At 35.5% G+C, this 12,536-nt stretch overlaps 1 protein-coding gene across 6 annotated transcripts; it reads left to right on the top strand.

The window, feature by feature from the left end:
• Positions 1–7,416: 7,416 nt before the first annotated feature.
• LOC113707857 (pentatricopeptide repeat-containing protein At5g40400) lies at positions 7,417–12,532 on the top strand. 6 transcript variants are annotated; one of them, XM_027230215.2, is made up of 5 exons: positions 7,419–7,594; positions 8,154–10,280; positions 10,982–11,101; positions 11,342–11,848; positions 12,052–12,532. In XM_027230215.2, the coding sequence occupies exons 2-3, from the start codon at positions 8,377–8,379 to the stop codon at positions 10,986–10,988; spliced, it is 1,911 nt and encodes a 636-aa protein (XP_027086016.1). In that variant the 5' UTR covers positions 7,419–7,594; positions 8,154–8,376; the 3' UTR covers positions 10,989–11,101; positions 11,342–11,848; positions 12,052–12,532. The 6 variants fall into 6 exon arrangements, with proteins under 6 accessions (XP_071921486.1, XP_027086016.1, XP_027086017.1 ...); XM_027230216.2 differs by lacking the exon at positions 12,052–12,532 and having other exon boundaries at positions 11,342–11,426; positions 11,519–11,995; XM_072065385.1 differs by lacking the exon at positions 12,052–12,532 and having other exon boundaries at positions 7,417–7,594; positions 8,154–10,884; positions 11,342–11,995.
• The last annotated feature ends 4 nt before the right edge of the window (positions 12,533–12,536 follow it).

Raw genomic sequence — 12,536 nt, 5'->3', positions numbered from 1 at the left:
CGAACTCAGGTTCCATGGTAGATAAGGCTATGCATGTTTATTTCTTGCTACTCCAAGATATGGTGCCATTATTTAGCAAGATTACATATCCTGACGTAGATTTTCGTTCATCTAGATCCCCACTCCAATCCGCATCAGTGTAACCTACCAAATGTAGAATACTACTTTGATAGCATAAAACATAATTGGAGGTACCTTTAAAATATCTCAATATCCTTTTTTACTGCTCGTCAATGAGCTGGTCTAGAATTTGACTAATATCGACTTGCTATTCCAACCGCATAGCAGATGTCAGGACGAGTACACATCATGGCATACATTAAACTTCCTACAGCACTCGCATATGGAACTCTTTCCATATTTTTAATTTCTTCTGGAGTTTTAGGACACATTTCTTTACTAAGGGAATTGCCTTTCATTATAGGTGTGTCGATAGGTTTGCAATTTTGCATATGAAATCGTTCGAGAATTTTCAACACATAACTCTCCTGTGAGAGAGCAAGAAATTTCTTCGAACGATCCCTAAATATTTTCACACCAAGAATATATGCTGCCTCACCCATATCTTTCATTTCAAACTGGGAAGATAACCATTCTTTAATGGCAACTACAACATTTATGTTGTTTGCAGCCAATAAAATATCATCTACATAAAGTGACAATATTGCAAAGTTATCTTCGAATTGTTTTATATAGACACAATGATCCTCTTTAATCATTGTAAATTCATAAGAAATTATGGCTCGATGAAATTTCATGTACCATTGTCTGGATGACTGTTTAAGACCATATATTGATTTAAGGAGTTTACAAACTTTGCGCTCCTGATCTTTAGTAATGAAACCTATAGGCTGTTGCATATAGATTTCTTCATCCAATTCTCCATTAAGAAAAGCAGTTTTAACATCCATTTGGTGCAACTCAAGGTTCAAATGGGCAATAATAGCTAAGATAAGACAAATTGAGGCAAACCTTACAACAGGCGAAAAAGTTTCTTCATAATCAATACCTTCTTGTTGGGTATATCCCTTAACTATCAAACGTGCCTTGAATTTATCAATGGATCCATCTGCCTTGCGTTTTATTTTGAGAACCCATTTGTTCCCAATAAACTTACACTCTAGAGGCAGATTAACTAGATCCCAAACATGATTTAATTTCATAGATTCCATTTCTTCTTCCATAACTTTCTTCCATTCTGCATTATCAATTGATGAAAGAGTTTCTTCAATAGTTCTAGATTCACTTTTATCATGTGGTGCAATCATAAAAGCTTCTCCTTCAATCTCAAAACGACGACGAGGAGTGCTCTTACGATTGCTTCTACGTAGTTGAATTTCCTGTGGAATTGATTCATTTGATGAAATGTTACTCCTACTCGGTTCAAGAGAATAAGGAATCTCCTTATGTCCCATATTAGAACTACTTGTGGTACTTTCATTATCAGGATCTTCCATTTCATATAAATCAAGATCCTTGTCAATTTCACCTCTAGTTGAAAATTCATTTTCCGAGAACTGGGCATCTCTTGATTATATTTCAGTTACACTTCCATCCACGTGTTCACCAATGAACACATATCCTTTTGAATGTTCAGAGTATCTTATAAAGATACATTTCTTGCCACTAGGACCCAATTTTCCATACATATGACTTGGATCATGAACATATGCTGCTGACCCCCAGGGTTGCAAATTGCTTAGATCAGACTTTCACTTTGTCCAAAACTCATATGAAGTAGAAGTAACTGATTTAGTTGGCACACGATTAAGTATATATGCGGCAGTCAACAAAGCATCTCCCCAATAGCAGTTTGACAAATTTGCTTGTGCCATCATCGACCTAACCATATCCAACAAAGTCCTATTCCTTCTTTCAGCAACACCATTTTGTTGCGGAGTACCAGGAATAGTTAATTGCCTATTTATTCTTTTTTCATCACATAGATCTTTAAATTGATCTGACAGATATTCACGTCCACGATCTGTTCTCAATGTTTTAATCGTTTGGTATAATTGATTCTCAACCAAATTCAAATACCGTCTGAAGCAATCTAATGCTTCTAACTTGTGGAAAATCAAATAAATATGATCAAAACGAGTAAAATCATCGATAAAAGTGATAAAATAATAGGTTCCATGCCTTACCCTCACGTTCATTGGACCATATATATCAGAATGGATCAGTTGCAGTGGAAGTTCTGCTCTAGTTTCTTTACCAAATGATTTTCTTGTTGCTTTTCCTGCTAAACAATGCACACATATTGACAAGTTTACTTTTGAGTTATCACCCAAAAGTCCGTCTTTTACTAGCCTATTCATTCTTTCTTGCCCAATATGGCCAAGTCTAGCATGCCATGTATTTGCATCAATATTATGACTACCAGAAGATGCAATCAAAGAAAAGTAATAGTCATAATTTACATTTTCTTGTACCACATCTAGCACAAGAAAGTTATCCAAAAGGTGTGGGAACCAAAATATTGAGTACCAAGACATATATTTACATCATGACCATGAAGACTCATGCAAAAACTCAAACACATAAGGACAGTAACTGAAACCAAGTTTCGCCAAATGTCTGGTACGTACAAACATAGTTTACAAGTGCCAATACCCTTAACTGCAACTCTGGCATTGTTTCCTACATATACCCATTTTGTGTTTGTTGGAATTCGGCGATACTCGACAAAAGCTCCTCTTTCTCTAGCTACATGGTCTGTGACTCCTAAATCTAGAGTCCAAAGAGGATTCGTTTCAGCAAGCATTACAGTGCTAGAAACAAAATTATAATTAAGAGGAGAATTGAGCAATACCTTTTTAGGCTCAGTGCATTCACGAGCATAGTGACCTAATTTGCCACAATTATAACAAGATTGATTGCTCTTGTCCTTTTTCTTACCACTGCGCTTACTTCTCTTGCGATTGCCAGTCTGAGTTTTCTTAAATTCTGGAACAGTCTTTTTGAACACCTTTCTTTTCTTGTTACGTTTGAAGTCACGTTTGAAGTCAGAGGGCTTACTTGTGTTTGACTCAGCAACATAAGCCTGTCCGAAAGATCTAGCTGCCTCTAGGCGCTCATCCTCTAATTCAACATGATGTCTTGTATCTTGAAATGTTTTGATGCTAATGTTGTGAGTAATGTTGACTTTCATATGCTCCCAACTCTGGGGAAGTGATCTAATGATAGCTTGCACTTGTTGCTCATTAGTCAATATATGTCCAGCAGACTTCAACTCAGTAATCATGTTTGACATTTCTCTCAGATGCTGCTTCATTGAGTGATGTTGTTTTTTCACATAAGTGTCAAACTTGATTGTCAGCTGTCTGACTTTAGTAGATGAAGTCACTCCAAACTTTGCCTTCAAAGTGGTCCACAGTTCATGAGCTGTTGGATAATTCTCATACTCAACCATCAGATCATCTTGCATACTACTCAGTAGCGTGATGCGAGCATTACTATTTTTCTTTTTCCAAGCTTGATAAGCCTCTAGATTCTTCTGATGGTGAGGAGTATCCCTATACTCTGGTTCACTCATGGTATGATGGAGAGCCTCCAAATATTCTTGCTCTTCAAGAATATACTGAACTTTTCGATGCCAAACATCGAAATTATCTCCGTTCAGTTTCTCTCTTTTGTTTAATTCAGCCACAATATTTTTTGTCGCAATAGCCATGTTCTCAATCAAGCTACACATAGACAAAAAATGCAAAAAAAAAAAAAAAAATAGCACTAAAAATATATTATTCATTTGCAGCCAATATTACTGAAATAATATTTACTAGAAGTAATTAGTACAAGATCGAAAGTCCGCATAGCGTCCAATCATCTCTTGTAAACTAAAACTTCTTTAAGTAGTATTATTCCAATATATTCATGCTAATTTTTTGGGTGAAAATTTTAACTCAACTAACCCATGCCTCACACTTGAATAAAACATAGATAGCAATAACATAAAATGCATACATCAACATACATTTAGTATGTATTAATATTCATGAAAAAAATGCTTTTTCTCAAATGATAGCATAATTCAATAATTATTCATAGACAAATTGAACTAGGTATCCCTAATTAAAACATTCCAAATAGAACGCACGCATGATTTAAATATATAAATCATACCCAAAAAAAATTAAGGACTTAAATACAAGCCTTTATTCCAATTTTTTTAATTTTATGAATCTAAAAAAATTTTTGAACTATTTTCTAATGGTAACTTATAGTTCAAATTATCATATATTCCAAGAGAGCAAAAATCAAGAAAAATTTGGCGCAAGAATCATATTTTTCTGATTCATAGATGATTTTCTGCAAATTTTCAAAGAAAATCTTTTTTTTTTAGCTAGAACAGCCCCAGCCACACAATATGGCAAGTGTTTTTACGTGCCTGTCATCTTCTTCAATAGTTCACATAAGTCAATGAAGATAGCTATAGGTTATGCGACTAGGGACTCTAGAACTCAGATTTCTCATTGTCTGAGCATCCGTTTTGCGCACATGATATAGCATTGGAAAACTCTTTCAGAGTACTACATAAATATGTAATAAAACATATTCAATTCTGCACACACAATTCACAGAAATTCTCCGAAAACAGCTCGACAACACATATGTAAACTTTAAAAAACTCAACAACAAGAGAGAATTAAACCATGAAATTTTGCAGGTATATTCTAACCCACATGAGGAACATATTCCATGAATTTCATGGCTTGAAATTATGTGTGCCAAAATCGGCCATTAAAGCTCATGCTTTAAGCTTTAACCAAAAAACCAGCGTAAAGCACTTCTCAGAGCATGGCTTAGCAAGAATTCAGCCTTAGAAGCTCTGATACCATTGTTGGAAATCAAAGACGAGCAAAATCGAAAATCGGGTTACCTTACACCAAAGCTTTGGTCGCAGCGGATTTTTCGGATTCAATATTCCAGCTGAATCACATGCTTTTGGTCGGGTGTGAATCACAACCCAAATCCTAGGCTATATCTTTTAGTTCTTCTATTTTTCTAGAGGAAGATAAAACTGAAAGAAGGACTCGAAAGCTCTCTGTTTTTCTTGCTTCTTCTTTCGATTCTTATATAGACATTTTTTTTGTCGGTCTCTGTTCCCTTTCTTTCCCATTTTTTTTGTTCCTATTTTTTTTGTCGGTCTCTATTTCTCGGTGGGGCGGTGGAAAAGGCTACCTTTTTACTCCTTTTCATTTCTTTTTGTTTTGTTTCTACTTTCAGGTAGAAACCGGGTTGGACAACCCAAAATGGGCGTCCACCTATTTTTCCCACAGTCCATGAAGGCATTTGCAGTATTCAATCGTTCAAACAAATTCACTTGACAAAGGAATGGCTACTCAAGCAACTAGTAGGAGGGCTTTAACATCTCTATATGGAAACATTCTTAACACAATTTCTTCTTCTTTTTTGTGCAGGCTTATCTTAGGGTTCTTTCAGACGCTAACTTCCTAAACCCATTTCTTGAAAATATCCACAAGGGATAATCTTCCAAGTTGGGATGTTCAAAACATATTGGTAAATGGATTCGCACATAGATAGTTATCAGATTTTGAATAGCATATAGGTCGTATAGATTTTTCAAAGTAGACCCTTTGTTAGCTTTCTGGGGATGAGCAAAGATCGTAATTAACTAAAAGTTTATCCCAATTCTTTTCATATTCAGCGTAATCTTGCACTCGTGGCTTCAATATTTAAATCTATCTCCGTTAATTTCCTCCCCCCTCTCTATCCTCTCTCTCTCTTATTGCATCTGCCGGTGGTTGGCTTAAATTAGTCTTTCCAGTTTATCTATACACATCTACTATATGAGGAAGATATACCAAGCATAATGAATGCTGGTGCAATAAAAGATAAAATAACAAGTTGTGCGAACAATTAGTGGCATTTTAAGTATGGAAGATGCTACTCTACACGACATACAACTCTAAACTATAAAAAGAAAGTGCAAGATGATTCACTTCTTTGATTGTTGGCATTTTCGCATTGTATTTATCGTTTTATGCATGTCAGCAATTTTAGTCGCTTTTTATGCATCATTTTGGATAAAAGGAAAGGGAAGAAAAGGAAAGGAGATAACTCTAGTCGAAAGGAAAAAGAATGAGATTAGAGAAAAGCAGATTTCATCAACATTGTTTCGATTAAATATGAAAGAAAAAGAAAAAATATTAAAAATATTACTTGCACCAAGAAAGGAAAGGAAAGGAAACTGGTACGTTTTAGTTATTTTTTTATCTGTTTAAAAATCTAATTTATAAATCGATAGGTTCGTTAAGACATTTTTAAATTTTCAGTTATTTTGGTTCCTTTCTGTTTTAGACCACATCTGGACGAAAGCAATATGATAAAAAATAACTAGATCTTACCCTTCATTTTCCTCCTAAAATATTGGTATAAACATAATAATACCTTGTCCCTCCATTTTCTTTCCCTCCTATTCTCTCAAAACAAACAAACAGAGCCTTAAGTATGTAGTTGTAAAGGCTTGGTTATATATATATATATATATATATATATATATATATATATATATATATATATATATATATATTAGTTACGTATTGAGGAATTATAAAAAATAAACATGAAACCAATAAGTAGATAAAGAAAATTTAGGTCATGTATGTCTACCTCTCTACTCAAATTGGAGGCTTGAGAATATACATAAATCTGCCCTCATTTTTTCAATTTTATCTTTAATTGTTTTATCAAAATAGATAGCTGCACCGCGTTGTGTTCAACAGACTAACATCTCATACGATTACTTAATGATATGCAATGAGCTTCACAATAGATGCTAATTTTCTTGATACTAACAACATTTTCATTGGTAAAGCACAAAATAAAACACAATAATAATCCAACAATAATGTACATTATCTCAATCAATTAGGTTAAAGTTTGCAAATTACGACCCAATTTTGTATTTTTTTTTTGTTGATTAAAAGATGACTCAACTATTCCGACAATTTAAGAAGAGTAAAAGCACAAGAGGATTAACTATGCTATACTTTTTTTTTTTTAATTTCAATAACTTTTTTTTGGCAAGCGTTTGCACTTATGATATCTTATTTATAATTTCTCACACCTTACCACATAATCTAGAATCTCAATACCTATTGAACTTTGACATTCCATTTCAGTCTTTTTTATTTTAATTAGATAGCCCGTTACAAAATATTTTATACTCTATTAAACACCTCGGTAACTTATGTGAAGTTATCATCATTAAATTTTCTTAGAAGAAGATATGAAAATAATGTTCAAAACTTCGGTAGATTCGGTTTATAAAGATTCAATGATCCAAATTATACCATATCACTTGGGTGAGATAGTGTGATATAATTTGAACCATTGAATTTTTGAAAATCAAGTCTACTCAAGTGTTTGAATAATACCCAGTTAACAGCAGACCGAAACGAGCAGAAAAAACGAACATCGGGTTAATACACTGATTTTCCAACTTACTGACCCGGTTCAGGACTCAGCCCACCATTTTCCCCTAAGCCTACCCGCAGCTAAACATGAGTTCCTTATAGTGCCTGGAATCATCAACTACTACACTAGTAAAGCTGCTGCTCCTAGTCGGGTAATTTTTCTATCTTTGAACATTTTAATTTTCATGGTGAAATGGGTTTTTTCTACTCTGTTTGATGTAGGAAGTCAATAATCCTGTAAGGTGTTGATTAATTCTCTGTCTATGCTGCTATAATTGAATTGCATGAGCAAAATCAGAACCTTCCTGTATTTATTCTAATGCTGATTTCATAGCTCAAAATTTCAGTTTTCCTGCAGTTTTGCAAACTGTGGGTGTCTTTCTTTTTGACGAGTGCATTTTCTGGATGTAAATCCAGGAAACTTGCTATTACTGACTTTGGACTTAAATTCTGGAACTGGGATTATTTTGGGTTGAAACTTCTCAATTGCAGACTTTATGAACTTTCATTTCTCGATTTGGCAAAATTTCTCCATTACCTGTATTTCCTTTCTCTTGGATTACTGTTTAAATAGCTTATGTTTTAATATTTACACCTCTGTTTTTCATTCATCTGTTGATTACTCGTTGCCTTCCATTTTTTTTTTTGTTGTGATTGCATTGGTCCAACATTTGTCCCCATCTGATTCATAATTTTGGGCATGATATTCAGGGTATCAAGAAGCATATAAGCGTATTTTCAGCTGAGCCATCTGTCTCAGTATTTGGCTTCACTCAGTTCTTGGACTACTAACTTAATCTTAATAGGCGCCCAAACTTCTGACCTCACTGCGATTGTCAGCTCTGACAAGTTGGAGACCTTTGAAAAATGAGCAGCTTCTATTAATGGACTTCTTCGTCTCAAGCTTGGGAAACTTGGATTCCAGTGGTCACAAATGAACCAAATTTCTAAACCGGGAAAGTCTAGATTACCCTATCCTCAAGCAATTTTTAGATTCAAACATTTTGAACCAAAATCACAAAATTATTCATCATCTCTGCAAAGGGTACCAGACATTAATAAGAACAAACCCATCTCGAACCCATTTTACAATCTTCTCCCTGAAACTCAAAATCCTAACAACATAGTCAGTCTTGTGTGCTCTACTCTGAAGCTAAAAGATGATGCTCATTTGTCCTTGTCCCTTCTCCATAAGACCATGCAAGAGCAAGGGCATTTAAGTCATCTGGGGACACAAGAAATTTCGAGGATTCTATTAAGATGTCAATCCGATTCATCAACTGCTCTGACTTTCTTCCGCTGGGTAAAATTTGATTTGGGTCTCAAGTTAAACTCTGAAAATTGTTGCATTGTAGTTCATATATTGGTATGGTCTAGAAAGTTTTCACAAGCTATGAAAATTTTATGTGAACTTGTGAAATTAGACAAGAATGTTTCAGAAAGATTGGATGTATTTAAGACTTTACTCTTGTGCACAGATGATTGTAACTGGGACCCTGTTGTGTTTGATATGCTAATTAAGGCTTATCTCAGAATGGGTATGGTCAAAGAAAGTTTTAGAGTTTTTAGGAAGATGGTTAAGCTTAATTTTGTTCTGAGTATTGTGACAATCAATTGTCTTTTGAATGGGCTTTCAAAGATGAATTATGGTGATAAATGCTGGGAAATATATGGCATGCTGGGAAGAATTGGGCTACATCCAAATACTTGTACCTTTAATATACTCATTCATGTTGTGTGTAAGGAAGGGGATGTGAATAAGGTGAATAAATTCTTGGAGAAGATGGAAGAGGAAGGATTTGATCCTGATATAGTGACTTACAATATGCTGATGGATAGCTACTCTAAGAAAGAGAGGTTGAAAGATGCGATTTACTTGTATCATATTATGTTTAGGAGAGGAGTTGTGCCTGATCTACTTACTTACACTGCACTGATAAATGGCTTCTGTAAAGGAGGTAACGTCAGTGTTGCTCATCAGCTCTTCTCAACAATGATACATAGGGGTTTAAAACCAGATCTTAGGGCCTTTAATACTCTTCTCGTTGGTTACTGCAAAGAGGGGATGATGCAAGAGGCGAGGTCCTTGTTGCATGACATGATTGGAGATGGGATTCACCCTGATGAGTTCAGTAGCAGGATGCTTGTGGAAGGTTACCACAAACAGGGTTCCTTGATTTCAGCTTTAAATTTGGTTGTGGAGCTTCAGAGATTTGGAATCTTAGTATCTCAAGATGTATATGATTACTTAGGAATTGCTTTGTGTAGGGAAAATCGACCTTTTGCTGCAAAGAGTCTTCTGGAACGAATAGCTTGTCCCAGCTATGAGCCTAATCCAGAGATCTTATGTAACTTGGTTAGTTCTTTTTGCCGATGCAACTCTTTGGAGGAGGCATTAGATTTAAAAGCTCAGATGGTATCCAAGAATATGAGGCTGGACTTAGTATCCTATAAAGCTATTATATGTTGTTTGTGTAAATTAAGTAGATGCAAGGAGGCTGAAAACTTGATTAAGGAAATGGCTGAATCTGGTGTATGGCCGGATATTGAAATTTGCAGAGCTTTGATAAAGAGATTGTGCCAAAAAAGCAATTTTAGTGAGGCAGAATATCTCCTGAGATTCTTCGCTGAGGAATTCCAGGTTTTTGACACAGGGTGTTACAATGAACTTATAAGAATTCTCTGTGAGAAAGGCGATATGGTTAAATTGATGGAGTTTCAAGATAGCATGATAAAAATGGGGTTTGTGCCAAATGGCCAAACATGCAAGTACATGATTGATGGATTGCAGAGAGTCATGGGGATGCAGAAAGGCAGTGTATCAAATGGGACTAGTTGGTGAGTTATTTAAGTTATTCTTATTTTGGTGCTTCCCTGTGTTTTCCAGAACAAATATCAGTCTTACCAAAATACTTTTCTGGATAAAATAAGTATATTTGGATTGCCTTATCCTTAGTCTTTCCCGGGTACTCTTTTTTTTTTTTCTTTTTTTAAGATTCTCTCTCTCTTCCTCTATTTATTTGAATGCCTTTTGAGTTTAAAGATGTAAAACATACATCATTCATCATTGAGAAAAATCTTTCAGTAATACACAAAGATTTCTTCTTTGCCTTATTACAGGCATTGCATGTTGATGCTTCAAAATCCAGTAGAATTTTCATGGTCCACTAATGTAAATTAACAACATTCACTTGTTTCATCCTAATTAAGGGGAGGGTATGAGTAGTATTTAAATTGGATACCCTTTTCTCTTGTTTTCTGAGACCTTATATCTCTACTGTATTTACATCTTCAACCTGGGCTTTAATAATTGAGATGAGTTTACAACTTAATCAAATCAGTTAAAGCATAATTTTAGTAATTTCTGAGAATTGCTAAAGGAATAGAGTGGATGAAGGAGTAAAGCCACCATACAGGTCCTCTCTGCACTAAACGCTTGAATGTCAGTATTACTATACATTTCATGTTGCTTGTTAATTTCTCTTGTATTTATGTTGGGACATAATTTATCTCTCTTGGGTTTTTATCATTGATGCCAGTACTTAAGCAGCAAACATGGCTGAGTAACAACAGGCCAGCTGTCAATCGGGTTCAGAGTACAGCCAACAGTGGCGTGGTTTCCATCTGTGGAAGATGCTTCAGTGGGAAGAAGATTGCTGGTCAGTATTTTGAAATCTTTGTCAGCTTTCTAATTATCGTTCCCAATCTTCTGTCCTCTTCTTGTTATTACATCTTAAAATATATAACTTGTTATTCTTTTGTATATAGTTCTAGTGTTTTTGACAATAAAATTGATTATCTACCACATTAACTTAAGGCATTTGAAATTCAATTGCTAATGTGACTAAATTAGATAAATCTTTCTAATAGTATGTTTATGCCTGATACTGGGAGTCCAGGACAGCTGATGTATCAGACCCCAGATCCCCTTCTGAATTCTTCAAGCAAGCAGTTTATGACCACGTGCAGCTTGTGCACTCCGATGTAATCATGAGGATGTTGTCTAAATTTCAGTATGACTACCTTATGTTCTGATGGATTTCCATGAAGCTAATCTTAGTACTCCTCAATTGAAGGCTTAGTTGGGAGTATCACGCTGGCACCATCCTCCAGCTGGGAGTGTGAAAAATCTTTAAATGGAGCTATTAGGACAGACGCTGTTTTGGTGGTTGGATGGTAGTCAGAGATGGTGAAGGTTGTTTTATAGCTGGTTTTGCTGAGAGGTTTGAAGGGGCACGACCAATATGCTGAAACAGTAGCTGCTAGAATGGTTATTGAGCTGGCAGCATAGCTGCAGACTCTGTGGCTTTGGTGTGGAAGGTGATGCAGTGAATACAGTTGAAGCACTCAAAAGAACTGAGGATCATTTTTCTGTTCTAGGTTCTATGGTGGCTGTATCAAGAGAGGTTGAGCTTAAAGTAGATTGCTTCAAGTCTTGTATACTATTTGGCCAGTATTAGGCATTTTTATGGTTTTCCGTCACTGACTGCTTATTGAAATGTTAACAAAATTCTTGTCATAAATAATGTAACATTCACAAAAGTTTGTTGTTCTTCTTCTGGGTTGCTATCATCAGTACTATCTCTTAACTTTGCTGATGGGTATGCAGATAAAACAACCTTAAATGGATAGGAACCTCGAGACCAGTCAGGAAGTGACTCCAGAGCAGGTATAAGAATGTAGTGACTGTTAGGAAGTAGAGGAGCAGTCTTGTCGTTGAGAAATGGATCGAAAAGGCAAAAGAGATCACCGGAAGGTTTAACATGGACAAGCCAGCCATGGGAGGAGCCAACACATTCATTCCCATGAGGAGTTGCTTTTGGGGGCTGCGCAGATGTAGTAGTATTTTCCTTGACAGCATTCTGAAAATGGGCAGACTACTTTGTGGGGAAGACAACGACTGGTTCATCGGACCGTGTTCTGGGTAGGCAAGGAAACTTTCTGGAGTTCAACATAGCCTAGCTTATGTCCAGCTTAGTATAGAAATGCAGTTTAGGTTTTCTGTTTTACGTTCTTATTTTTTATCTTTTAATGTTTTCTCCTTCAACCTTGGGGGAAAAAAATGCATTGAACCAAGATCATTTCCTCTCTCTC

This window comes from Coffea arabica, chromosome 9e (genome assembly GCF_036785885.1).
Source record: "Coffea arabica cultivar ET-39 chromosome 9e, Coffea Arabica ET-39 HiFi, whole genome shotgun sequence".
NCBI lineage: Eukaryota > Viridiplantae > Streptophyta > Magnoliopsida > Gentianales > Rubiaceae > Coffea > Coffea arabica.
The sequence above is the reverse complement of the archived record's forward strand: the minus strand, read 5'-3'. Positions and strand labels throughout refer to the sequence as shown.